Here is a 26,706-nt window from a genome sequence, read left to right as displayed (position 1 = left end):
AACGTGGAGGGCAATCTAAACTCCCCTCTGTCTGGAGAACAGGGGGCGGGGCCACCAGCCATGTGACCATTTCCTCCAAGGGCAACCCACTGAGTTCTACCACCTCTTTTCCCAGAAAAAAAGCCCTGATCTGCAGTGTTATTAATACTTCATACAGTGTTATATATCCCTCCTAAAAATCCATCAGTGTCCATCCACAGAGCAAGATCCTACTATATGTTTACTTGTAAACAAGTTCCATTCAGCCAAGGTATCATATCTACTTGCAAATTTCCTTTTAGATTCTGTTCATTTGACAGCCCACTTTGTTAGTTTCTGTTCCCTTAGAGGGGCCACCAGTATTCCTGAAAGGAACCCGCATTACCTATTATTGTTCAGTGTGGAGGGTGGGGGAGATTATTGCTGTTTTTCTCTTTGCAACTGAAGTCATTTCTCCTTTTTTAAAAGAAATCATTGTAATTGAATGCAATGAATGAACCAGAAGTAATTAATGAAGCTGTAAATGAAAACAAAGTGAACAGGGTTTAAAAAGTGCAAAACAGCAAAAAAACAATTAAAAATACCTTTGAGAAACCATTATAGTGTTTTGATTATCCACACTGCACAGATGGGTATTGCATGGTGTAATCCTGTTCACACACATTTGATAGTAAGCAATATTGACCACTGATTTACTTCTGAATAGACATACATAGGATTGCACTTGCAAATATATCCCAATATTTTTAAAAGCACTATGTATCATATCTGAAAAAGAAAACAACAGCATACAATGGGTATGATATGATGCAGTTTAGGTTCCCCATTAAAACTAATAATAGTGATATCAATGAAATACTAACATTAAATTACTAATCTCAGATTACTAATCTTATATTACTAATCTTACATTCTCAATAGTAATCATAACATTGAGTGATTCCACACACGTTGGATAATGCACTTCCAATCCTCTTTATAGATCATTTGGAATGGATTTTTTTGTGTGCGGAACAAATAATCCACCTCAAATTATTGATAAAGTGCATTGAAAGTGCATTATCCAACGTGTGCGGAATTAGCCATTGTTATACTATTAATGTCAAATACAATAAAATTAGGATAGTTTCAGGTGCATAGCTGTGCTGGTCCACAGTAGAAGAAAAAGATTCGAGTCCAGTGGCACCTTAAAAGCCATTATTTATAGTCCGTCTTTCTCACTGAGTTTCAAGGCGGATTAGACAGTGCGAGTCAATACAATCAATTTCAAAGACATTTCAATTAAAATTGTAATCGGATAAGTTCATGCAAATTTGCAAAGATTTAAACCATCAGAAATCCAATACAGAGTTGAAGAAATGCTGAACAGTTCTAAGACTGACATATTAAACAACATCAATAATAATAAATATAATCACTATAACAATAACTACCATAACTATATACCCAGGACTTTTTTTCTGGGAAAAGAGGTGGTGGAACTCAGTGGGTTGCCCTCAGAGAAAATGGTCACGTGGCTGGTGGCCCCGCCCCCTGATCTCCAGACAGAGGGGAGTTTAGCTTGCCCTCTGGGCCAAGCAGCGCAGAGGGCAATCTCAACTCCCTTCTGTCTGGAGATCAGGGGGTGGGGCCACCAGCCATGTGACCATTTTCAAGAGGTTCCGGAACTCCGTTCCCCGTGTTCCCCCTGAAAAAAGCCCTGTATATACCTATGATAACAACTATAAATAACAACTGTAATAATAGCAGCTATAACTATAATAACTATATTAATAGCTATTATATCTATATAATCCTGGCCTTCTGCAAACAATGCAAACCCAAATGATTCAAAAAGGCTTTTTACTCCGATAGGAAGGCGGTATTGTAGGGAGGGGGTCTCAGATACTTCGCTAATGAGTTAGGGGCCATAGACTTCACCACTATGTTGCCTTGCATATTATGTTGCTTTAAATATGTACTCATATACTATCTGTGCTTCATGTTGCTAATGTCAGCCCTAGAACTGGTTATGTTCTGTTTCAGCAATTCTTCAATTCCATAACAAATCCTTGCTAATGCTATGTCTTTGTAAGCTTGTATTTATTTACCTTATGACATTGTTTATGGATATGTCCTTGACACAGTATGGAAATGTCCTTGCTACAGATTGTACTAATCTCACACTATGTAATCTGCCTTGAGTCTCAGTAAGAAAGGCAGACTATAAATGACATTAAATAAATAAATAAATAAATAATAGCTACGAATTGTCATATAGTTAATATTACTAGGTAAAGGTAAAGGTGCAAGCACCAAGTTATTACTGACCCATGGGGGGGATGTCGCATCAAGACATTTTCTTGGCAGACTTTTTACAGGGTGGTTTGCCATTACCTTCCCCAGTCATCTACACTTTACCCCCAGAAACCTGGGTACTAATATTACTATCAACATAATATTATGCTGATAATGACACAAGAAACAAAATATATATATGTGGGGGGGGGGTATGTATATACTCATACAGACATATGCACGATATATGTATGTAATATATATATGTGGTGGCAGTGCTGTCAAATCATAGCTGACTCATGATGCCCCCTGGTGGGGTTTACACACACACGCACACGCACACGCACACACGCAATGTATAAATAATGTATACAATGTATAAATAAATGTAAATAAATGAATGGGATATGTAAATAATAAACATAGTTTATATAGTTTATATACATATATATGCCCTGACCTGGATAGCCCAGGCAACTATGTTTATTATTTACATATCCCATTCATTTATTTATACTTTGCATACATTTATTTAGTTTATTAAATATATAACAGTGTGTGGGGGCGTATATAATATGAGAAAAGATCAATCAACCTTCTCTACAAGCCTTCCAAAAGTCCTGAGACTCCTACTCGGTGTTCGCTTGCTTTAGCCTAGCCAGCCAGCCGCTATCGGTGTTGGACTGGCGGGGTCTGCCTGGCCGAGAGCGTTCTGCGCAGGCGCGTTGTGGAAGAGGGCGGGGACTATCAATCGACTCCCCCTCCCCTGTCTTCGGCCCGCTCACTCGGTGGCGTTCCCCCCCCCCCTTCGCGCGACGATGGCGGACGAGGAGCTGGAGGCGCTGCGCAAGCAGAGGCTGGCCGAGCTGCAGGCCAAGCACGGGGTGAGGACGAAGCGGGCCCTGCCCCTCACGCCCAGTCACGCCCGAGGAACCGGGCCTCGCCTCCCTCACCAAGCCCCCCCCCCTCCGTGCCGTTTGGTCCAGTCCAGGCTGCGGCCGAGGTGGATGGGCCGTACCACTTCGGATAGAAAAACGGGGGGAAGGTCGCACGTGACTATACGGATGCGTTTTTAAAAATCCCTGCCTGTGGAAAACTAGCTTGTCAGGGAGACAGTGAGGCTTCAGCACGTTTTCCCGGACGCCCTAGTTTTCTGTGGGCGGGGAAAGCCGGCTTGTGAGAAACGGTGGGATCCTATGCAGAGTTGCACCGTTGAAATCAATAGGCTTGGGTTGGAGTAACTCCCTTTAGATTGCCCTGGAAGAAGGTTGGGCTAGATGCCCCCTGTTATGGGACTAGATGCAGAGGAGTTAGCCGTGTTAGTCTGTAGTTGCAAAATAGTAAAGAGTCCAGTAACACCTTTAAGACTAACAAACTTTATAGTAGCATATGGTTTCAAGAACAACAGCTCTCTTTGTCAGTAGAATGTAGTTCTCGAAAGCTTATGCTACAATAAAGTTGGTTAGTCTTAAAGGTGCTATTGGACTCTACTGTTATGCCGCACCGCCCCGCCCCCCGCCACACACACACACACACACACACACACACACACACACACACACACACACACACACACAGAGAGAGAGAGAGAGAGAGAGAGAGAGAGAGAGAGAGAGTTCCCTTTACACACAAAACTTGCGAGCCTTAAAAAAGGTTCTAGGTTTGCTTCTTTTGGGACATGAGAGTTTTGAATGCTTCTTCACGAAACAAGTTATATGAAGATATTTATGTATATTAATGGATTTATTTGTATAATATATTTATATGTAGTATATATTATATATATTACATGACCTGACCTGGATAGCCTAAGAGAGCCTGATCTCAGTAGCTAAGCAGGGTCAGCCTTGGTTAGTAATTGCATGGGAGACCTCTGGCAAAGACCAAGGTTGCAGAGGCAGGAAATGGCAGACCACTTCTGTTAGTCTCTTTCCATGAAAACCCCAGCAGGGGTTTCTATAAGTCAGCTATGACTTGAGGGCAAGATTTCATGTTCATATATGTGTGTTATGTACCGTCAAGTTTCCTCCAACCTATGGCGATCTTATGAATGAAAGACCATTTTTATACATTATTTTTAGTCCATCTTTTTCACTCGCTCTCAAAGTGATTACAGTGTGAGTCAGTACAGTCAATTTCAAGGACATTTCAACTATGTAACAGGATATATCAATGCATTGTTTATAGTCCCCCTTTCTCACTGGGACTCAAGGCACATTACATAGAGAAAATTTTTTGTCCAGTTGCACCATAGAGAACTAGATTTCCAAATAAGAGCTTTTGAGGGTCCCAGCTCCCTTGAAAGTTCAAACCCTGGAAATCTAGTTGGTTTCGAAGGTGCAATTGGACTCCAAACTTGCTCTTCTACTGCAGGCCAGCAAGGCTACCACCTGAAATTATCTGCATAGAGTAAGTGAATGCAGTCAGCAGGATGGGACATGCAATAAACAGTGCAATAGCACTTAGACTGTAAAAATCTGGAACTCACCAGATATTTGAAAGTAGGACTGAAGCTAAGCACAAGTATTAAGAGAGCAAATTAGTATGTCAAAGACAAGGTGAAGCTAGGATCGTCTTCTTTCTTACCATGATAACACTTTCCCAAGAGCAAGGAATCCGTATGCAGAAGCATTCAAAACTGGCAGAAAGCTGTGCTGCAGCCCTGTACCAGGATGCTGCAGCGGTTAGTATTGGACTAGGATTTAGGAAACCAGGTTTGAATCCCCAGTCTGTCATGGTAGCTCACTATGTAACCTTGGGCCAGTCACTCTCTCTTAGCCTAACCTACCTCATAGGGTTGTTGTGAGGATAAAAACAGGAGGAAGATAGAATGATGTAGTACGCTGCTTTGGGTCCCCATTGAGAAAAGAGGGTATAGGTATCTAAATAAGTTCAGTTTCCTACTTAATTGATTGAATTCTTTTCCATGTAACAGAAATCCTTTTAACATAGAACAGTAGGTTTCTTGTGTCCAAAAAGAGTGCCTTGCACATGGAAAGCATGTTGTTTGAAGATGTGTGCTACCATAGCTTTCTCCCTTTGTGCTAATTTTTGTGTATGGGGGGCACTTTAAGTATAGAGCCCCTGACTGCAGACATTCCATGTGAGCCCCCGATTGCAAACTGAAGTGGTTCGGCTGAGATGCAGGTTTACCACCTTGGTGCTCATCCCCCACTTCAAATAGTCAGATTTGGCAGCTCTCATTCCAGATCTATACCCAGCAATATGAAAAGTGTATTTTGTTGGGGGTCTTTATGATCAGGCTGCTGCCTAGAGTATCGCTCAGCAATTGGTGGCCTCTGGGCCAAATCCCGCCCTCTAAGGGTATCTCATGCTTTCAGTTGACTTCTGTTCACCTTGTTGCCAAGCCATAGGTGAGAGTGGAGAGCTGAGCATGTGGGCAAGTGCCCTCTGTTGAGATGGGTTCTTTTGGCCAACCATCCTCCACCCCATCATCAGAATGGCTGTCTAATAAAACTAGTCGTCAACCAAGAATCTAGAGTAGTGGCCTTCAACCTTTCCAGATCTGGGACTCACCTTTAATCCCCAGGCAGGAGGGGACCAACAGAGCTGCCAGCATGTGACATCAGAGTCATGTGACAGGAAGAGGGGCAGCTAGCGTTAGGACCTCAGCATAGTTAAGGCAAGTACTATGGCCAGCAGACAGGCTCAGACACAGGAGGTGGGGAAGGGCTTATTGTAGTGTGGACCAAGCCACGAGTCCCAGCCACGGAGGAGTCCTCTGCGTCATGGTGTAACCTTGTGTTGCCCAAAGGGAGGGCAAGGTGCATGGCACTCTCATTCTCTTTAACAGCAAGCCTTTCCAAAAGCAGCAAAAAGACATTTGGCAGCTCTGTGGGGCCTCGCAACTCAGCCAGTGGGACATTGTGACTTTTGATCTAGAGGCAAAAACAAATCCTCGGGGGTTTTTTTTAGGTTGTGGGGAGGGGGAGTGTGGGTTTACTAGATCATACTTGCCAATTTGTGGCCGAAAAGGAAAACCTACAACAACCTTTGTTAGTTTTCCTGCCTGGAGACCAGAGAGCAATTCTTTCACATTGCTGGTGACAAGCTGTCCCCTGTTATGTAGGGCATTTGCAATAAGAAAGGGACCTTTTTCTCTTTGTGGCTCAAAACCTTTGCTTCTTGACTGGCAGATTTCTGTGTCGCCAGAAGGTCGTATGCTTCTCTGCAAACAGAAATTGACCGGGGTAATGTGGGCCATGCATTTATTTAGTTGTTCTTTACTGGTTCTTAGGATGACAGCCACATGTCATTGTGTACCTTAGCTAAAACTTAAAATAAGCTCTCCCCCATTGCAGTGCTCGGTTTGATATTAAAACAGTTTCTGTATTGTTTCTAAACTTTCAGGATCCCTCTAGTGACGTCACACAACAAGAAGCGAAACAGAGGTATGGGCTGCTGCTGGTGTTACACTTACTGGATTACGTGGTCTAGAAATCTGAATCCATTTGAATTTCTCTTCCATATATAGATATAGATATATAGAGAATATAGATAACCACTTCCTTTTATTTTATTTACAAGGCTGCAATTTAAGTTTAAATATATATATATATATATATATATATATATATATATATATATATATATATATATATATATATATATGTTTTAAACTTAAATTGCAGCCTTGTAAATAAAATAAAAGGAAGTGGTTATCTATATTCTCCATTCTTCTGCTAAGCAATTCCATCTGGGCTGGCTTGACTTATCTCTCTCTCTGCTAAAGAGAAAGCATAGTTAGAGGTCACCTGGAAGCAAATTTTTTTGTATTTTGTACAGGCAGCCAATTAGTGGCTTCTTGTGTGCCTACTTAAATAAGGTTTTTGCTGCCTTCTTTTCTTGAGAATGGAATAAAAATAAAACTAATGAATAAAGGGCTGTTAATCTTTCAATACGATGATTGTGCTGCTAAACAGAGCTTTAATTTTCCTGTATGCGGGATTTGGTTCTGAGCCATAAATAATTTTAGGCCTCTTTCTGAACTGAATGGGTATTAACTGAATGGCCTTTCAATGAATAATAAATTAGTTTGCTCTGATGTTATGAGTTTCCCACATGAAGACAGTGTTTTACAGGAGGCTGAGCAGTACAGAACTTGATTCTTGAAAGTAGTACAAAAGTTGCAAAATTGGGGTCATAAAGAGTAAGAAGAATTTACTGTATTTGTTACGCTGAAGGAATTCGGTGTGGAGAAGACACTCTTTGTTCATAAATCTGAGCTATTAGAACCACTATTCAGATGGTGGCTTGAGGTGGGTGAACAGTTCTGATATTGTTGCATGCAGGGCTTTTTTTCAGTGGGAACGCGGTGGAACGGAGTTCTGGAACCTCTTGAAAATGGTCACATGGCTGATGTCCCCGCCCCCTCATCTCCAGACAGAGGGGAGTTGAGATTGCTCTCTGTGCCGCTGAGCGACCTGGAGGGCAATCTCAACTCCCCTCTGTCTGGAGGTCAGGGGGCGGGGCCACCAGCCATGTGACCATTTTCTCTGAGGGCAACCCACTGAGTTCCACCACCTCTTTTCCCAGAAAAAAAGCCCTGGTTGCATGCAAAGTGAAAATGTGAAGCTGTTTGGGGTCACAAGTCTTACATTATTCCTTTAAATCCCTTCTGAACCTGTCTGAGGTTATCCTGTGTTTCTTTTGTTGTTTAAGGGAGGCAGAAATGAGAAATAACATTTTGGCTCAAGTTTTAGATCAGGCAGCTCGGGCCAGATGTAAGTATGCATGTTACCTTCTGCTTAGCTCCTGGAACCCTTCATAGCCCTTTCCCCTAAATCAAAATCTTCTTTCAAGACATACAAGGTCATCTCCAGTGGAGAACAAAGAGGGCTATAAGTGTTCTTCAGTAAAGTGATAGTAGAATGCAGTGATTTTTTTAAAAATTAAGTAACAGCTAATCCATGATTTAGTTCATAGTTTAGCCTGGTCACCAGTGTGGTTTAATAACTGAAACACTGTGGCATTTCTGCATTCAAGGGTAGCAACTATGTCAGAGCTCACCTGCCTTGGTAATCTTCAGTTGGGTGAAAAGCGTGGACCGTATATGCTCCTTGCTGTACATCTGTGGGATTCATCTGGGAGTCCTTAAGAGCTAGACTATCAAAGGCAGGTTTTGTTTTTCAGCAGCATGAGTCATAATAGGTCAAAGTTTGTAGGTGACCAGACTTAATTTAATCATGTTTTATAGGGAACAATTCCAGAACTGGAGTACTGTTCATATAGAGCCCAGATTAACCAAACAGTTTTCCAGCAGAAGACAGGAGAATGGCAAGCTGTTCTTAAAATGTCGAGACACAAATTTATGCATTAAATAATCCGTCTCATATCCTGCACTAAACTGTTTCAGAGCAGGTCTCTCTTAGTTGTGTAGGTTCACTATCCGTAAACTTGAAGTTTCAAGCGCATGCATGAAATTTGGTGTGTTAGGATTATAGAAAATAAATAGCAATATGATCTTTTAAAATTAATCTTGGAACTTGCTTTTTGGAAGAAGGCGTAACTCAGCTTCTCAGACTGGTAACCTTAGAAGTGAATGTTAGTAGGTTCAGTGGAATAAAGGGGTGAAATGTAACCATCTGTAATTGTGAAACCATTTTCAAACTTTTTTTAAAAATATCAAGTTTTTGAGACTTTTTTCATAAGATATAGGCAAGGCATATTCCTCCTTAACTAATATTTAGTGCAGGATTCCCCCCCCCCAATTACATAAATTAACTTCCTTGGAGACATCTGTATTCCCTGTCCTCCGTATTCAGTAAAAAAAAAAATTAAAATCACAAAATGCCTCTTCTTGTTTTTCTTGCAGTAAGTAATTTAGCGCTTGTAAAGCCAGAAAAGGCAAAAGCAGTTGAGAATTATCTTATACAAATGGCAAGGTTTGGACAATTAGGTGGGAAGGTAAGTTTTATTTTTTTGTTATGCTTCCATAATGAAACATATATTAGAAATGTCAAATTTGTTGTGGAATTAAAGTTCTGTAAAAACTCCATGGTTAGAAGTACAATATCCAAGGCTTCTCAGAGGTTGGCTGTCGAAAGGGGAGTACTAGACAGACCTTGGTCTTATCCCGCAAAACAGTATACCTGGCACTTAGGTACATTCTAGAAGAAAAGACTTGGCCATAGACTTTTAGAAGTTTGTATTCCAATGATTGTAAGCCTTCAGCATCTCTGCAGTAGTTTTCATATAATTATTTTGTTTGGTTTTAAAATAAAAGCAAATTGTCACATAAAATATTTAAACATTCAGAGATGATGATACCATAATGACAACAGTGCGCTTATATACTGCTCTTCTAGGTAGATTAACGCTTCACTCAGAGCGGTGAACAAAGTCAGTGTTGTTATTATCCCCACAATACAGCTAGGGATCTGGGGCTGAGAGCAGTGGCTCACCCAAGGCCGCCTGCAGAGCTGATGGCAGTAGTGGGATTCAAACCAGCAGAGTGCCTATTTGCAGCCTAATCACCACTATGCTATGGTGCTGTTTTGCATTTGGAAGCCCGTTCTACGCTTTCACTGCTGTTGAGTTTAGATGGGAAGATAGCCTTTGGTACAATGTCATTTGCTACTTGATGTCACTGAGCCCTTCTAAAATAGATATCATTAATACAGAAGGAAACTTAGGAAGTTGTCATTCTTCCCCAGGGAGTAGTGAGGAAGGAAGATAAGAGTGTAAAACCATTTTTCCAAACTGCTCTTTTTCCTGCATTGGATCTTTTGTTTTTTCTAGGTATCAGATCAAGGATTGATAGAAATACTTGAAAAAGTCAGTCAGCAAACCGAAAAGAAAACAACAGTAACGGTAAGACTCTTTAAAATCCAATTAAAGTCTGTTTGGAAATGGTACATAATTCTCCTCCGGGGGTGAGTGAGGTGGTTACAAAATCAGTTCCTTGCGGGCCTTTTTGGCCTGCCGCACCAGCTGTGCCGAGCGCGTAGGTGAGTCTCCCCACACCCATGGCTGGAATTCACAAATTGCTTCCCTGTTGGAAAAAGTTGTATCCGTTTCCCTGTTGGTTCCCTCTTAGAGTTGTTTTGTAGAAAAATGGCCACTGATGGTAGTATGGAATATCCCATTATGGAGTATCCCATTATCAAAACTAGGTATGGGTCTAATTAGGGAAGCCCTGAATTCAGCACTAGCTTTAAAAAAAATTGTGATAAAAATATTTCGACAAGTTGGGCAGTATTGGACCTGTTCAGTTTTCCAAACTGATAGGCTATTTCAAGCATGAGAATTGTCCTGCCCTGTCCTTTTTTCAACCATGATTTTTTCTTCCATTCTTCCATTATATCAAACTTCCCTGCCCAATGGGGACCCAAAGCAGCTTATGATACAAAAACACAACAGCTGGCAGGCTCTTTTCCACTTCCTCTCTTGCCATAAAAGGGTTTTACGTTCTACCGTTTATACTACAAGACCATACTTGTCTTGTAATACAGGACAAAGTAAATGGAAGCCAGTACGTTTTGTCAAAAGAGCTGTATGGCATATTTTTCAACCACAAACACATCTGTGAAAAAGCATTTCCTGGCTTCAGCATAGGCAACTTGCTGTAACAAAAAGTATGTTAACCTTGGAAGAGAGGGAAGGGGCTATGGCGGAATGGTAGGGGTATCTCCTTTGTATGCGGGAGATCCCAGGTTCAGTCTCCAGCATCTCCAGTTAAAAGAACCAGGCAGTGGGTGATGTGAAAAACGAGATCCTGGAGAGCTGCAGTACTAACCTTGGACCAATGGTCGGATGCGGTAAAAGGCAGCCGCATGTGTCATTTACTGTGTGAGTCAAACAGTTACGTGCATCTTTAAGAGAATGTGGGTCTGTTCTAAATTTATTGTCATTGTTTCCCTCTATCTGTTCTTTCCCTTATTGTTGCTACAATTAATATGCTCCTAGGTTCTGGTTGCTGAGTGCATCAGTAGTGGAGAACTTAAATTTTAGCAAAGGGACTGCAACCCCACAAATAAGGGTTCCCGGTCTGTATCAGCATCAGTATAGTTTGTACCTTAGGTTTGCGGCCAAAATGGAATTCCAAAGATAAAGAGGAGGAGAACAGTGTAGGCTGCTCTGTGTTCCCATTTGGGAGAGAAGTGGGCTGGAGTATAAATGATGTAAGTAAAACAAAACAACCAGGATGGCAGCGCAGTGAATCTGCAGAACCACGCCTACACCAACGTGGTCTGGATTAGAGATGGGCACGATCAAAAAAAAATTAACAATCAAGCTGATCGTGGATCGGCGCCAGCGACAATCCCGATTTAACGACCCACACTGAGCATCTCCCGTTCCCAGTCCGTGGATCGTGGAGGCAAAAGCGGAGGGGCGCCCTGCTGTTCCCAGCGATACAGGAACGGTGGGTGATGCCGGTGGCATCTGTGTTTGTGTTTGGCCATCAGAGGTGCCTATCAGAGTTTGCAGGGATGAGATTGGAGTGCCCATGGCTACAGAACACCCCCTTCCCCCTCCCTCCCCTGGGTGTCTTCTCCCAGCTGGTGACTGCTTTGCTGCAGTCTGCTAGTCTGTGGTTGGAAGGAAGCCCTGCTGATCAAGGAAAGCTGGGCTTCCATTCGGGTTTCCAGGGCGACAGAAGGAGGGCAAACAGAGCTCAGGCATTCCCCTGGCTCTGTTGCCAGGGGCATAGATTGCTGGTGCCTGAGTGTCTGGATCCCCGATCCGAGCCCAATCACTGGATCGTTGGCCGTGGACGATAACAATCCGCCGGGTCACGATTGCACGATCGCCATTATCGTGGGTTTTTTTCGATCGTAATGCGGATCGTGTCCATCTCTAGTCTGGATGCCTTTCTCTGCAGCAGCCCAGAAAATACCAAAGACTTGTCTGTTAATGTTAGAAATTGTAGCTTAGAGTACAAGACTTGTATTTTTGTGTGTTAGCCTGCACTGTAACTTTTCCCCTCTAGTTCAACAGAAGAAAAGTATTGGATTCTGACGAAGAGGAAGATGAATAAAATGCAAAGATGGTTGCCAACTGCCAATCATCCAGAAGATGTCAAGGAAAGCATTCTGTCCTGACCTGAAGCATAAATGAGAAGTTTACATCTTTTTCTGTACACTCTTTTTTTTTTTTTTACACACGAAGGGAAAACCAATTATCTTGTGTTCTGTATAATAAAATTAAGTGAAATGGTTTTATTAGATAATTTTTATATCAAAGGCTTAGGGATTTGCAGATTGTCTCCAAGGCTTTAGCTTTCTTTTGACATTATTTAGCAAACACATACACTGTTATTGGCACTTATAAACAGCTTGCTTCCAAAACCATCTAATACACCGTACCAGATTTGGGAGTGAAGGAGTCTTGAGTTGCAAAATTTTTTGCAGAGTTATACCTGCAGGCTAAATTGATCTGAGCAATTTCATTTGTATATATAAAGGGGGCGGGAGAACCATCAGATAGGAACTAGTATGCACACAACATTCGTTAATCCTTTACCCAGAGTCCAGGGATTTGAAACAGGCAGTGATTTGTACATTTCCTGCAGCGTTTCCTCTCCTCCCAAGTATAAATATTACCTATCCCTACCCTGATTACTTTGTGTGATTATGACTAACCAGGTTTTGCTGTTAACAGCAAATCCTCGTTAGCATTGTCTGTGGAGTAAAGGAGCAGGCAACTGGCATGGGTGTTAGGTATGCACATGGCTGAATTGATAATGTTTTTAAGGTTTGCTGAAATAAACCCTTATAGCCAAGGAAGAGTGGTTAGCAAGCAAAAAATATATGGCTCTAGTAGAGATTTTTTTGATCTTGCTGGATAATCTGTTGCATTGAAAGAGAGACGTTTTTGGCTAGCATGTCATGAAGTTGAATTATAGGGTCTTTTGCAGAAAGCGAGATTTCACTCTTTGCCTACAGTAGGGAAATGAAGAATGCTTCCACCTTTGGGTGTGAATCTAGCCAAAGTTAACAAAATATTAGGTCATGTTGCCTTTAATCTCTTTCGCTTTATATCAGTGGGTCTTTAAAGGCTTAACTATGATAGGTTTGCATCCAGTGGGAGCATCATTATACCAGGGCACTAGGTAGACGAAACACTCAAAACTACCTCCATTTTTCAGAAATACAGAACTTGCCTCATCATCAGTAGCCCAAAGCCTAGGACCATCTTACGTGTACGATGCCATTGTAACTTATTTTATGTTGTGCCTTTGTGTATGCTATAAGAAGTGTTTGATACATATACTGTGAAAAAAGGTGTTGGGGGGGCGGGTGAGGAGTCATTTGACCTTTTTTGATTTGTGGAGGTGATGCATCTAATAGAGCTATGAAACAGACATTAAAAACTTTGTGTAAAGAAAAGGGAGCTGAAGTTATTTTTGGCATGAAAAGGACCCTTGTCCTTGCATGTATTAAAGTTGTACCCATTGGGCAAACCTTTTTTTTAAGGCTAATATACACCACCTGGCAGCAATTGGAATCCACATCACTCCCCCCGCCCCAGTTCTTAATTTAAAAAATGCTCATTTAGGTTTTCAGAAGTTTAGCAGCCATGAATGTCAATTATGCAACCTGTGTGCATTTATGGAAAGCATAGCCACATCTTCCTTGTTGTGGCAGAACGCAAGTGGCACTTTCTTTGTCTGTACTGCACATGTACGGAGGGAACTCCTAGGCAGTGAAAATATTTTTAAAGGAGCTGATCGTTGTCGTGGGCATTCTGTGGCTATTATGTCAAGGACTGTTCCTCTTGCAACTCAAATGTTTGCAGATCTACAATCATAATGCAACACAAGAAAGACTAAGCGTGTTCTTTATATCCTGTTTCCAAAGACAATAAAAAATTAGACTCATGTTCATAAACTAGCGTTCCATATTGCTGAAACTGTCCTAGGTTTTCCAGAAAGTACTTTTAATATTCACCCACATGAGAGAGAGAGAGAGAGAAGTACCTTTAGAAGACAATGAAAATTGACATGACACAAATAAAAAAGTTCCACATCATAACAGGATATAGATTTGTTAATTTTACTATTTCTCCCATCATTTGGCACAAGTCCAAGGCACATAAAATTAGAGGAACTCAAAGCACTTAGTAGAAAAATATATACTTGTTCTCCTTCTGGAACATACTAGAATTCTATCTTTTTAACAGTCTACACTTGAAGCTCTGTACAGAGAAATTACGACAAGCCAAAACAGGTTATCAATCACATTAAAATAACAGAAAAAAGGCTTTGTATATAAATATTACATACAAGCAAAGTGTGAACTGAGTAAAGTTACTGTGCTGTTCAAGTTACTATTCAACTCTTGTTTTGAAAATAATTTTTTTTTGAGGATGGAATGTTTACTAAAGCTGACACTGAGATTTCTGGAAGTGTAAAGTAAGGCCATCTAAACCACTTCTATAAAATCCCATATGACAGAGGTACTCCCTTTTGAGTAGACTCATTTAATTTAATGGAAATGCATTCCTGTGCGTTGTAAATTTGCCATTTTAAATTCAACAGAGTCAGGCTGTAGCCTCAGAATGAGGATTTAAGAATCTGTTCATTTTTATCCGTGCTTAGCACGATAAAAGCATACTCTTGTTCCAAGTCCCACACTCCTTAAGACAGAATGTACCTTTGTTAAAAGCAGGTACTTTCAGCTCCCCCGTCTCCCCTTGCTACCGACATATAAAACTCCTTCCACTTAAATTGGTGAGAGCTACCAGAGAAATGTGCAATCTTGCCTGGCATATGATATACCTACAAATCCTCCTCATACTGGAGTGCAGCGATTCCTTCAGATCAATTTCAGCGGCACAAAAACAATAAAAAAGAAACAGTATATTGGTGACTCTTCACATTAGAATTTTTGGAAGTCCCACAGAACTCCCCTGTCCATTAAAACCAGTTTAAAGTGTAAGAATACAGAAATGCGTCTCAACGTTTTACCCCCTCAGTTTGAGTTAAAGCTGTATCGTCCAGACTGGATTCTGTGACCTCAATCTCTAAAATTTGGGGGATGCAGAGAAGAAAGATTCTCCACTTACTGAAAACTGAAACTTCTGTTCCAGTTTTAACGCTCGTAAGTATCCTTTGGTTCTTTCATATTGGAAGGAAACCCAACACCACCTGATTCTTCTAGTTTTCGGCAGCAAACTTGCTTTCTCATCAGCGTTTCGACACCAGTTCATCATTGGAGCAAGCTTCTAATGAGGTAACACCTGGCTCTCCAGAGACGGATATATCGGAGATGCTGTTGACATCTGTGGCTGAAAGGGCCACGTTGACAGTGTGTCTGCGTTGCATGAGCTTGCTTCTAAGAGGTGGACTTGCTGCCACGTCTGAGTCGTTTTCATCTCTTGCAGGTTCACTTCTGCTGCCCGCCTCAAGTATCTGAGCTCTGCTTTGTTTCAAAATGTCCACTGGCTTCAGTTTGCTCTTATCAAAACTCTTAATGGCTAACTTAGGGAAGGAAAAAAAACCCAAGTCAGTGGTTTTATTTTCTCTTTCTGAGTCAAAGATATATAAAGTCTTTCTGCAAACACTGGAGAGAAGGGCTCAATGGGGGATCTGGTGCATCGTGTCTCTTTCCTGTGCTTTCTCCCGAGGAGCTCTGACAGCACATGTAGGCATTATTCTCATTCCCCCCAACACACCAAATAATCCTGTAAAGTAGGCCAGGTGGAATATCTCAGATTAGGCTGTTCAACTGGTGTGCTTCGTGGGTATACTGAATCAGGGTCTCAGCACAAGCTGCCTTTCAATGAACGAATGGGCAATATATTCAGGACAAATAAAAGTACCTCTTCACACAAGGCACAATTGATAGATGGAATTTGCTGCCAAAAACTACGGTGATGGCCGCTGCCTCTGGTGGCTTTAAAAGGGGATTACAGACTTATAAAGGACAGGCGTATCAGTGGCTATATTGGCCATGAGGTCTACAGGAAAGCTCCGTGTACAGAAGCAGTATATCTCAAAGGTGATTTGCTGGCAGAGAGGCAATAGTAAAGGAGAGACACTGCATTCATGCCTAGCCTCTAGGCTCCCCCGGTGAGAAACTGTGTAATAGACTTAGGGGCTGCACTGTGTCCTTACGTTGTATCCACATGTCCAAACACGGATTTGGAATGAACCTCACTGTCAGTCAGACATTGCCCTCTTTAATATTTATTTACCTCATTTACAGCCCGCCTTTCTTATTTGAGACTCAAGGTGGATTACAAAATATAAAAACAATAAAGGAAGAAGCATAATCTAGTCCCTACTTCCCATTTTTGCAGAAGAAATAAAGGAACAAATGTAATCAAATCTCCTTGTATGAGTTCGTACGCCAGTTACAAGCTTTGTGCCACCACCTGCTTTGTCTTATCCCTACAGGAGAATGAGGATGTGGCTCTCAGTACTCTCAGAGCTGCACAGCTATAGATGGAAGTTGGCTGTTCTCCTTCGTCAGTGCTCTCATTTCTGGCACCTTGTTACATTAAACGTAGTCTAAGCTAGCATTCGGATTCTTCTTTTTTTTAAAAACCCAATTCCCAAAATTTCGTAGTTCACAAATCTAGGCTTTCCCCCCTAACGCTATGGAAGACTTGCAGTATTTCAAATATTTTATTTTCTTTGCATTCAGCGCAAACTTTCCTTCCTACCTGGTGCAGTAACTCATCGTCGAAGTTAGGAACGCTTTTATCTCGTGTTACGGTTTTCCGCAAATATTTTGATCTGAATACAAGAACAGGCAGGGATTATAATGACTTATACCATCACATTTTGACACGAGTTATTCAGTAAAGCGGTGCCTTCCTGCCATGAGATGGCAGCATTCCAACAGAGAAAGCCCTCTAAGATGCAAAATCAAAAAGAGTCCAGTAGCACCTTTAAGACTAACCAATTTTATTGTAGCATAAGCTTTCGAGAATCAAGTTCTCTTCGTCAGATGCCTGATCAAAACTGGGCCGATACAGAAGAGGAGGGGGGAAGAGAGAGAGAGAGAGGAAAGAAGGGGACATAAATCACAAGGGGACAGAATGCAATTAGCATGGAGGCAATCAAAACATTCCTTTGCTTGGAAATGTAAACATCTCCTTTTGGTGTGCAGTCAGTTTGCCGTATTAGTTTGTAGCAGTGAAAGTATCCAATTCCTATGTGGTATAAGCCTTCGATGACCACAGCTCTCCCTGCCAGCTGCCCTCTAAGATGGGCGACTTGAACATTCTTAACACTTGACCTTCCTGAGTAATAAATGGCAGCCGTTGCCCTTTGGCAGCTAAGCCTGTAAATGTCTGAATACAAGCCATTTAAATGCACACTCGAGACCATCAGCCCTCGTCAACTGTTTAAATCAGATATGGCCAATGTGCACTGAGCCTCGTGGTTGCCAACTCCAGACTGGAGAATTCTCGGAGATTTGGGCCTAGAACGTGGGGAGGGAAAGGCTTGGGGACGGGAGGGAGTGGGCTATGATGCCATGGACTCCACCATCCAAAGCTGCCATTTCTTCCAGGGGAACCGATCTCTGTTGCCAGGAAATCAGTTGTAATACCAGGAGGGCTCCAGGCTCCATCTAGAGGTTGGCAACCCTACTCCCCTCCCTGCCACCTCAAGCACAGATCTTGGGGATGGGGTTTACGGACCCCAGATACAACAGAGCTTGGCTTGGGACAGTATAAGATTTTTCACACTTCTTTCAAAAATGGTTTTATTGCCTTTCAAGAGAACTTGTGATTGCTTGTTATTTTAAGGCATCAATTTTGAATTGGACAGGCAGGGGGCATCTTACAACTGTGGTCTTGCTTGCAGCATATATAATAATATGGATGGCTAATTAATTTGTAGTGTAAATGAGTAAACAGAATGGATTAAATAAACGGAAAGTCCTGCCCATTAGTCAAGGAATCGGGACATCATCGGATGGAGCATTCTGATTTCATGATTCTACTCTTCTTCTGTGCACAGTTCCATACTTAAGCCCTTTCTTCCCATTTCAACTTAAAGTTAACCGCCCAGTGGTGGTTGGTTCTGGTAACTCAGTGCTGAGCAAGAGTGACAGATCTCTTCCACCATCCTGTGGAACAGTTCAGCACTTTTTCTCTTCATCTCTAGTTGGGCGGATGGTGGGGGGACATACTGATGGTTCATCCCCTCCCGTACCCTATCAGCTGATGCCTCTGCAACAATCCTTATCTTCCACTACAACACAGTTCTGGCAGTTCCCCAAAGAGGTCACATGTCAGGTGGCCCTGCCCACCTGACTCTCGGCCATTTTGGGCCCGTTTCAGCCTGGATTGGGGCCGAAACAGCCCAGATCAGGCCTCTGACGGGTGGTGGATCACTCTCTCACTCAGCAGCAGCCCGAGCCTGACCATTTTAGGCCATTTTCATCCCCTTTTTTGCCATTTTGGGCCCAATTTCGGCCCTGAATGGCCAGGATTGGGTCCATAACTGCCAGGATAGGTGATGTCATGGGGTGTGGCATATGCAAATCAGTTATGCTAATGACACACTTTTGGTGATGTCAAGGGCTGTGGCATATGCTAATGAGTTATGCTAATGAGTTCCTCCAGCTCGTTTTCTACAAAATGACCCGATTACAAGCATTTGCAGAAAAGTATTCTGAAGGTGGTTTCTCAGACTCACTTGTTAAACTGGCTGATTGACTGGACCAGCTGAAGTCGCCAGGCAAGGAGATCATCCGCTATCTCAGGAGGCTTATGGCTGACTGCAAGTTTAAATAAACAAAGGAAACGGTTAAATTGGCATTCTTGTTTTAGCAATCACTCCAGCACAATCCTGAATTAAGAATGAAGGTCAGTGGAAACTCTCCCAAGTTAATTTTCTTCCTGTTTTAGCAATTGATTGGGCACAATTCTGAATTAAGAATGACGGTTAGTAGAAGCTATCTCAAGTTAATCTTTTTCATGTTTTAGCGATCAATTCAACACAAAGCAGAATTAAGAATGACGATCAGTGGGGAAAAGATGCCAAACTGATAGATGGATTAGCATCGAGAACAATGGGTCTCAAAAACACAGGGAGAAATTTAATGTGCCTGAAAAGGATTCCAGGCCCTTAACATGTTTTGCGCAATGCTGTGTTAGTATCACTATCATCACTGAGTGAGACGCTGATAGCGAAGGGACAGAGCAAAGTGTGAAGTGAAAATCCAACATGTGCAGAATTGAGCAACCAAGGTATGAAGAAAAGCTAAAGACTCGGGCTTTTCAGTTTATAAAAAGACAGCTGCGGAAAGGGGAGGTGGGGGGACACAAGATAGAGGTTTGTAAAATTCTCCATGGGACAGAGAAAGAGGACAAGGAACACTTTTTTCTCCTTCTCCTATAATAGTCGAATTTGGGGACCCCCGACAACATTGATCAGCAGTAGATTTGGGAAAGGGAAAAGGGACTCTATGAGTAATTACATTGTGGCATTTGATGACAGTGGACCAAGTGACGGCCCTGAACGCAGATAGCTTTAAAAGAGCACTGGACACTTCACGGAAGACATGTCCATCAATAGCCACAATGAATAAAAGGAACCTCCACATCTAAAAGCAGTAAACCTCTGAACACCCTCAAAGGGAGATTTTGAATTCTACGCCCTGTTTGCTGGCCTTCCACAGCAATTAATTGGCCACTGTGTGATACAGGATGCTGGAGCAGGTCTTACCCAGCAGCAAACGTCATGTTCCTTCACAAAACAGCCCTGTTTATCACACTCCCAGTCTTTTCAAAATCCCTTCTTACAAGATGCCTTCTAGAATAGATATCATCTAGATGGACTCCTTAATACCTGGTGACCTTTGGGGATCCAATCACTTTAGCCAGAATGGTGGATTCATTCAGTCATTCCCACTTAGGTCAAGAAGCAAAGAGAGAGAGAGAGACACCTGGGTAAAAGCGTACCGGTGGGTGGAACTATAAAAAGAAAGGGAGAAGCCTCGCCCATCCCAGAGAAGGTCATAAGATTGCTTTTTCTGACGCTTAGAAGTAAATAAGCCACTGGCAATATCCCTGCTTACACAATGGGAAGGCAAAGTATTTAAGATGCTTCTGGGCTAGCCTAATCCTAAATGCTGGCACAACGTACATTCGGTAACATCACTGCATGTTAGGTGGGCGGGGACTTAACTTGAACTGTGAGACAGATGTGTCCCAAAGTTCTGAGCAGTGGAACTTTTCCAAAGGTTTGAGTAGTGGAACTTGCTTCAAAACAGGCTGTATTCCTTGGCCCTGTCAAAGACCTAAGGTGTACCGTTAAAAAACTTCCATGAAAAGAGCCACCCTGCTGCTTTGCAGGACTGAGTAGATTTTCTGTCTACTTTACCAACTGTGGCCAAGTTTTAAATAAGGGAGACTTTCTGCGTCTGCTCTGCCACAGGAAGGCTCCTCTGTTAGAAGAACAGAAACTTTGGAGCCATCTCTCTGTTTCCAGCCATTCTCTTCACACTCAGCTAGTGAAAACTGTGCTCATCTATCATCCACACAGCTGGATTTTTAACCCTTTTTTTTTTTTCTTTTTAAATTGATCTCCGATTCATATAGTTCTCAAAGCCACTCTAGCTAGGCAGCTGCACTGTCTCTTCACTTCTGCACCACTAAATGAAAACTGGCAGCCCCTAAGTGGCTCTCTATGCTGTGCAGCCCTCTACAAAATCAGCGAGCGACAGACCTGCCGTCTCCTGCCGCTTTTGCCTGTTGTCCAAGCATTCTTTGCCCTACTTAAGCTATCCCGAGGGGTCTAACCCTCATGCTCCACCTGAGCATTTTAATTTTACAAGACAAGACTGTATACTCAGGATCTTTTCAGGTGGGTGGTCGTGTTGGTCTGTAGCAGAAGAGCAAGATTTGTGTTCAGCAGCACCTTAGAGACCAACTAGATTTCTAGGGTGTGAGCTTTTGAGAGTCACAGCTCCCTTTGTCATACTCTTGAAAGCTCACATCCTGGAAATCTAGTTAGTCTCTAAGGTGTTACTGGAACTGAATCTTGCTGTTCGGGATCTTGTAACAGTTAAGGCAAAGGTATTTTGTGTTTCTGAGTATGCACACCCTTGCGTAAGAACTGCTTTGCTGGATCAGACCACAGTCTAAAATTCTTTGCAAGGATCCCAGTGAGCAGCAGGTGGCTTGGTGGTCTAATGGGAATTTGCTAGTAGTCCACTATGGAGTTGTGCTCTACCTTCTGCCCATCCATTACACTTTATGATAAAAAATTGGTCTTAAAATGGGTCTGCTTTTCTTGCTCCTCTTTTTTTGCATTGAACATCTAGCCTGATAGAGCACTCGGGGGAACTTCAAAGCCTGAACCCTGTTCTGGAACAATGTGGTTGATTCTAGGAAAAAATATTACGTGACTTTTGACTTTAAATTTTCTGCAGGCCAACAGGGTTACCTGCATGTCTTGGATGAAATGGTGTCACCAGGGCTCTACCTAATCGGTTTAACAGGTTTGGTTTGCTTATTCCCTCATCAAAACGTAGCACTCACTTTTTTCCCGGATCTTCACAGCCGTGGGAGCTTCACAGTCTGTCTGACTTCTCTCTTCTGACATTGAGACGGCTTGTAAGAGCCTGAAGATACCTGAATTCTTTAAAGGGGCAGAGGAGACAGAAAAGAAGGTGGGTTGCTTTGGGCTTTTCCCCCTTTCACTGACGTCCTCCCCCAAGCCTTGAGATAGCCTCTGCAGTTTTATCGGACAGAATTCTTTTTTAATTTAATTATTTTCCATTGTAAATACTTCCAGTTCCAGGAATGCCATGCCCTTCTCTCTCACACAGGACAGGGCACCTTTTCCAAGATGAACACCTTCTAAAAATAACGAATGCCTAATTCTGCAGAGCCATTATTTCATTCATAGGTAAGTTCCTGTAGATTTCATCAATGAATCAAATCAAACTCGTAAAATTCATCAACTAAAATGGGCTTTGATCAAATGACTGGTCTCTACAAATAAAAGCTAGAGAACAGTTACTTTAAAATCCTATCACACAAAGGCAAGTGCCTATAAATGTATAAAAGCAGAGGTAAAAAGGGAAGGAACACATTATTTGAAGGGGGAGGTTGTTCAGTTTGTCCTTCGAGTTATGCATCTTCTCTGCTAATTTTACCTTCAAATTGATACCAAAAATAAAGCAATTACATTGAAGGCTACGTATGAATATAGATCGATCTATTGTCTGAGAAAGCTAGGCTCTCTATTTATCTAGTGCATTTTTATTCTGTCCTTCCTCAAAGCAGATCAGGTCTTCCTTCCCCATTTTATCCTCACAACGACCCCATCAAGTAGGTGGAGCTGAGAGAGAGTGACTTGCCCCAGAGTCACCAAGCAAGCTTCCATTGGCAGAATGGAGATTCGAACTCATGTCTCCCAGATTTTACTCCGATGCTCTAACCACTACACCACAGTGGCTATTTTGGCCACTCAGGATAGGTTCAGCTCCAACTGTGCAGTAAGTGTGAGAGGACATTAGTATATCTGTACTGCACACCACACCTAAGTGTACTTATTTCACAAGGTAAGTTGGAACCAACATTCCCACGTGTAGATCTACATTTTGAGGCAGACAAATCAATTAAGACTTCTGGTGGGCTGCACGATGCACCTCTCGAGGCTGGCAGGGTTTATCTTCATCCCTGTATCAGTGCAGAGTGTTTATATGCAGCAGTGATCTTCCCTGGAACCAAATTCTGCCACTGACCGGTTCAGCGTAGTCAAGGGGAGTCCGCTGTTGGTCGTTCCTAATGCACGTCGATGCTCTGTACTGCATGAGCAGCTGCACCAGAGCTTCATGGTTTCCCATCACAGCTTTGTGGAGGGCTGTGTTGCCCTGGTTATTGGAAAGGTTCACTGAAGCACCATGCTGGAAAGGAAGAAAGGAAAGCCAAAGACTATGAAAGTAAGTGGCAATGAGAAGGGACAACATAACACTGATTTATTTTTTTTTAAAAGGAAAACCTCTCTGGTTGGGAACTTTAGTGGATATATTAATCCAGTAATGCTTTAACTGATTAATTAGTCTACCAGCTCAAGCTTTAGTCAATTATATCAGTCTGGGGGACCAATTTTAATCTGTGGGGTACTCTAGCAAGGAATAAAAAAGACAGCATTCTTTCACACTTCTTGCAATATATTTTTTAAAAATAACATCTATAATAAGGTTCTAGCAGCAAGCAAATAAAACCATAGATCCATTTGGCTAGCAGAGCTTTTGCTGACACAGGACTCAAAGCATTGGTGGGGGTGGCATCTTTTGCCAGAGGGAACTACGTCCCACTGACGGAACAACCTCTTCTTTTCTGCCTCTAACCTCCATGCCCTCTTTCTTGTTTGGTCTCATCTACCCTCAGAAACCTGCCATTTTTAATTCTGTGTGATGAACAAGACGGATAGATCACTCAACCAATAATGGGCAGGACTAACACCATCCCATTCCTGAGCCCATTTCAAGCTATCAGTTCAAGAGACTATCATCACATGTTTTGCTCAGCATCACGTCACAGTCCACTTCTCATTTGCCAACATGGGGCTCAGGTGATGAAGCGCCTTTATCTTCAACCGCTGATTTAGCATGGCTTCCCAATGTAACAAGACTGAATTATTACAAGGCGAATTTTTTACAAATAAACATCACCCCCAAGTTAATTTTTTTCTCCTTGCATTTCCTCCACAGATACTCATGCTTTTAAAATATTCTGAAATCAAGATATAACCATTGGATACATTCCAATGTTGAAGCCAAATATTGGGTAAGAGTATGAGACTTGCCCATCTTGGCAAACTACTGAACGGGAGGGGGACAACCAAAAGGAAACTGCAAATATGAGACAGTGCTTGAAATCCTTCTCACCTGTAGCAAAAAGTCTGCTATCTCTTGATCACCATTCAAGCAAGCATAAATTAAGGGAGTGTTTCCATGAACGTCCTTTTTATTTTGTTTAGCTTTGAACTCCATCAGGCACTTCACTACCTGTTGGCAAAGACAAAGGATGAAGAGATCAATTTTAAAAATGAAAGCTAGAAGCCTTCAGCTTCGTCCTGTAGTCAGTGTTTCTATAAATACGTTGTAAAACGCTGGCAAATTCAGAAAACTACAGGAGCTCTGGGACGCACAGCCACTTTGTTGTCCTTTTCTAAGAGGCTCTGAGCTTTTTCTTTATTTTGCATTGTTTGTTCTAAATGCAAAGGTGAGTGTGAATATAAAGCCCCTGGCAAAATGATTGATGGTAAAAGGGAGTGGAAAGATGAAGAGCAAGTGGGTAAGGGCCACACGCATTATCCTATTTGTAATTGTTAACTCAACCTGTAGGGACAGGAGGGGCTATAAGTGTTGCCACTTTGTGAGTTCCTGGCACATTGCGATTTGAACCAAGGACTTCTTGATTCATAGTTTGGTTTCTTGGTCATGACATTACCCCAGCAACTTTTCATGGGGGAACGCTCTTATCAATGGTCACTAGCCATAATGACTGAGGGGAACTTTTATAAAGAAAATGTCAGGAAAATCAGCATTTGCCTTCCCTTTAAGGGGTTAATTTGTAAAATAACATACATGGTTGCTTCCAATGGTCATTAATCAAGTGCTTTCAGCCTTATCAACTCAAGGCCAAAGTCGTTAGCTCTGCGTAAGAATGAAAACACCTGGAGGGTGACGTAAGGCACTGAAACAACCTCTGCTCTCATTGGAACACCGAACTATAATTGTAACACTGAATTAGAAGAGGAAGGGGTCAGGGACCTGAAGGTCCCTGACCCCTTCTACTTCTAATACAGTGTTACAATTCATGTTGTAAGTCGGCAGCACTGTTTGAATGCTTGAGAGTTTTAAGTCAGCAAGCTAACCTTCTTGTTTTACTTCTGTATGTTCTCTGATATATATTTGGATATTGCTTGGCTACCGTTTGTCTTCTATGTAAATTTTGTCTTAATAAACTTTGTAACTGATTTTTTTTACAAAGTGAGGATCCTGGTTACTTGTTACTCAAACCCCAGGGGAGCTGGCAGTTTGTAGCAACTAAGGTTGTGTCACAGAAAGAAAGCAAATCTCTGCATGCCGGTGATGGGAAGCAACACCAGGAGGAGCAGCAGGCATTCGCCTCTATGCCCAGTTTGATGCCCCACCAGGTTAGCCTTTGCATGAGACAAGATGCTGGATGGGATGGACCTATCGGGCTCATCCAGGAGGGCTCTTCTTATATTCTCTAGGACGTCAACATCCTTTCCACTCATGCTTTGAACTCAACTACTAACCATAGTTCATGACTCTGACAACTACTTCGCTGGCCTTCCACAGGACTTGCTTATTCACTTCCACTTACCTGGAAGTGACCGTTCTGGCAGGCTAGGTGAAGGGGTGCTGCGCGATTTGTATTTTTGGCCCCAATATCAGCTCCATGCTTCAGCAAGAGGGAGACCAAGTCAGCACGCCCGTGGAGGGCAGCCACATGCAGTGGCGTCAAGCCATCGTGATTAGTCGCGTTCACGCCAAGGCCATTAGCGGGCACCCTGAACAGTTCCTGTTAAGAGAAATAAAAATAAACTAATCTGAAAGAATTCTGTAAGAGCCCTCTCATGTTACCTAAGACATGCATGCAAACCATTTAAGGAACTGAATGTTCAGATATCAGTCTCTGTGGATTGGTCACATGGTACCCCAGCCGGGTATCTCCCTCCTTAAGATTCACTGTTGTATTAAAACCACAGTGGGTGGTGGCAGCTATTAATCCTGTGTGTATTTTGGGGTGGATTTACGCTTGGGGGGAAAAGCCGAGATACTATGATACCTATATAGTTCCTTTTCAAAGTGACCTCCTAAAGCTGTCAGGAAAAGGACTCTCTAAAGAAAAGAGCAAGAGTCCAGTAGCACCTATCAGACTAACAAAATTAGTGGTAGGGTATGAGCTTTTGTGAGCCACAAATCACTTCTTCAGATAGATACTGGTATCTGAAGAAGCGAGCTGTGGCTCACAAAAGCTCATACCCTACCACTAACTTTGTTAGTCTTATAGGCAGGGCTTTTTTTCTGGGAAAAGAAGTGGGGGGACTCTCACCCAGGGCAACTCCCGGGAGGAGGTGGTGCACCTCTTAATACATGCGCTCCCGGGACTGCATGATGACATCACTTCCGGGAACTAATGTCATCACGCAGGCGTGGCCATTCTGGGAGCACTCCTGTGCTCCATGTGTGTGTGTGGGGGTTGACTCGGCCCGGAACAGGCCGCTCCGCTGCCGGGGAGCACTCTCCCGCCCGGCAGTGGCCAGATCTGGGCCATTCCGGGCCCAACATGGGCAAAACCAGGACCAAAACAGCCCGGATCAGCCTGGAATAGGCTGCTGCCACACAGGAGAGCACTGCCCTGCAGTGCAGCAGCCCAATCCTGGCCGTTTCAGTCCCAATCCTGGCCATTTGGGGCCTGAATTGGGCCCAAAATAGCCGCAAACGGCCCAAAATGGCCAGGATCAGGCAGCTGCCA

At 42.6% G+C, this 26,706-nt stretch overlaps 2 protein-coding genes across 2 annotated transcripts in view; one reads left to right on the top strand and one right to left on the bottom strand.

Moving 5' to 3' along the window:
• The first annotated feature begins 2,991 nt into the window (after positions 1 to 2,991).
• PDCD5 (programmed cell death 5) lies at positions 2,992 to 13,607 on the top strand. The gene is made up of 6 exons (XM_055000784.1): positions 2,992 to 3,140; positions 6,628 to 6,668; positions 7,939 to 8,000; positions 9,092 to 9,183; positions 10,018 to 10,089; positions 12,209 to 13,607. The coding sequence occupies exons 1-6, from the start codon at positions 3,075 to 3,077 to the stop codon at positions 12,254 to 12,256; spliced, it is 381 nt and encodes a 126-aa protein (XP_054856759.1). The 5' UTR covers positions 2,992 to 3,074; the 3' UTR covers positions 12,257 to 13,607.
• A 603-nt stretch (positions 13,608 to 14,210) lies between these two features.
• Positions 14,211 to 26,706, bottom strand: part of ANKRD27 (ankyrin repeat domain 27) — a 58,954-nt gene continuing 46,458 nt past the window's right edge. Inside the window, exons 23-29 of the mRNA XM_055000748.1 lie at positions 25,552 to 25,749; positions 24,084 to 24,203; positions 22,935 to 23,096; positions 21,724 to 21,823; positions 18,875 to 18,956; positions 16,888 to 16,960; positions 14,211 to 15,700 (exon numbers count right to left, since the gene is read on the bottom strand). Coding sequence (XP_054856723.1) covers positions 15,407 to 15,700; positions 16,888 to 16,960; positions 18,875 to 18,956; positions 21,724 to 21,823; positions 22,935 to 23,096; positions 24,084 to 24,203; positions 25,552 to 25,749 — 1,029 coding nt within the window. The 3' untranslated portion in view covers positions 14,211 to 15,406. The remainder of the gene's footprint in view (positions 15,701 to 16,887; positions 16,961 to 18,874; positions 18,957 to 21,723; positions 21,824 to 22,934; positions 23,097 to 24,083; positions 24,204 to 25,551; positions 25,750 to 26,706) is intronic.

This window comes from Eublepharis macularius, chromosome 16, assembly GCF_028583425.1.
Source record: "Eublepharis macularius isolate TG4126 chromosome 16, MPM_Emac_v1.0, whole genome shotgun sequence".
Taxonomy (NCBI): Eukaryota; Metazoa; Chordata; class Lepidosauria; order Squamata; family Eublepharidae; genus Eublepharis; species Eublepharis macularius.
Note: the sequence above shows the minus strand (reverse complement) of the source record. Positions and strands in the feature narration are given on the sequence as shown.

Excerpts from the sequence above, each read along its gene's own strand:
- PDCD5 (XM_055000784.1), top strand. The coding sequence starts at position 3,075 with ATGGCGGACGAGGAGCTGGAGGCGCTGCGCAAGCAGAGGCTGGCCGAG. Across the intron at positions 6,669-7,938 it reads CAACAAGAAGCGAAACAGAG|GGAGGCAGAAATGAGAAATA; the intron begins GTATGGGCTGCT and ends TTGTTGTTTAAG. Across the intron at positions 10,090-12,208 it reads AAAAGAAAACAACAGTAACG|TTCAACAGAAGAAAAGTATT; the intron begins GTAAGACTCTTT and ends TTTCCCCTCTAG.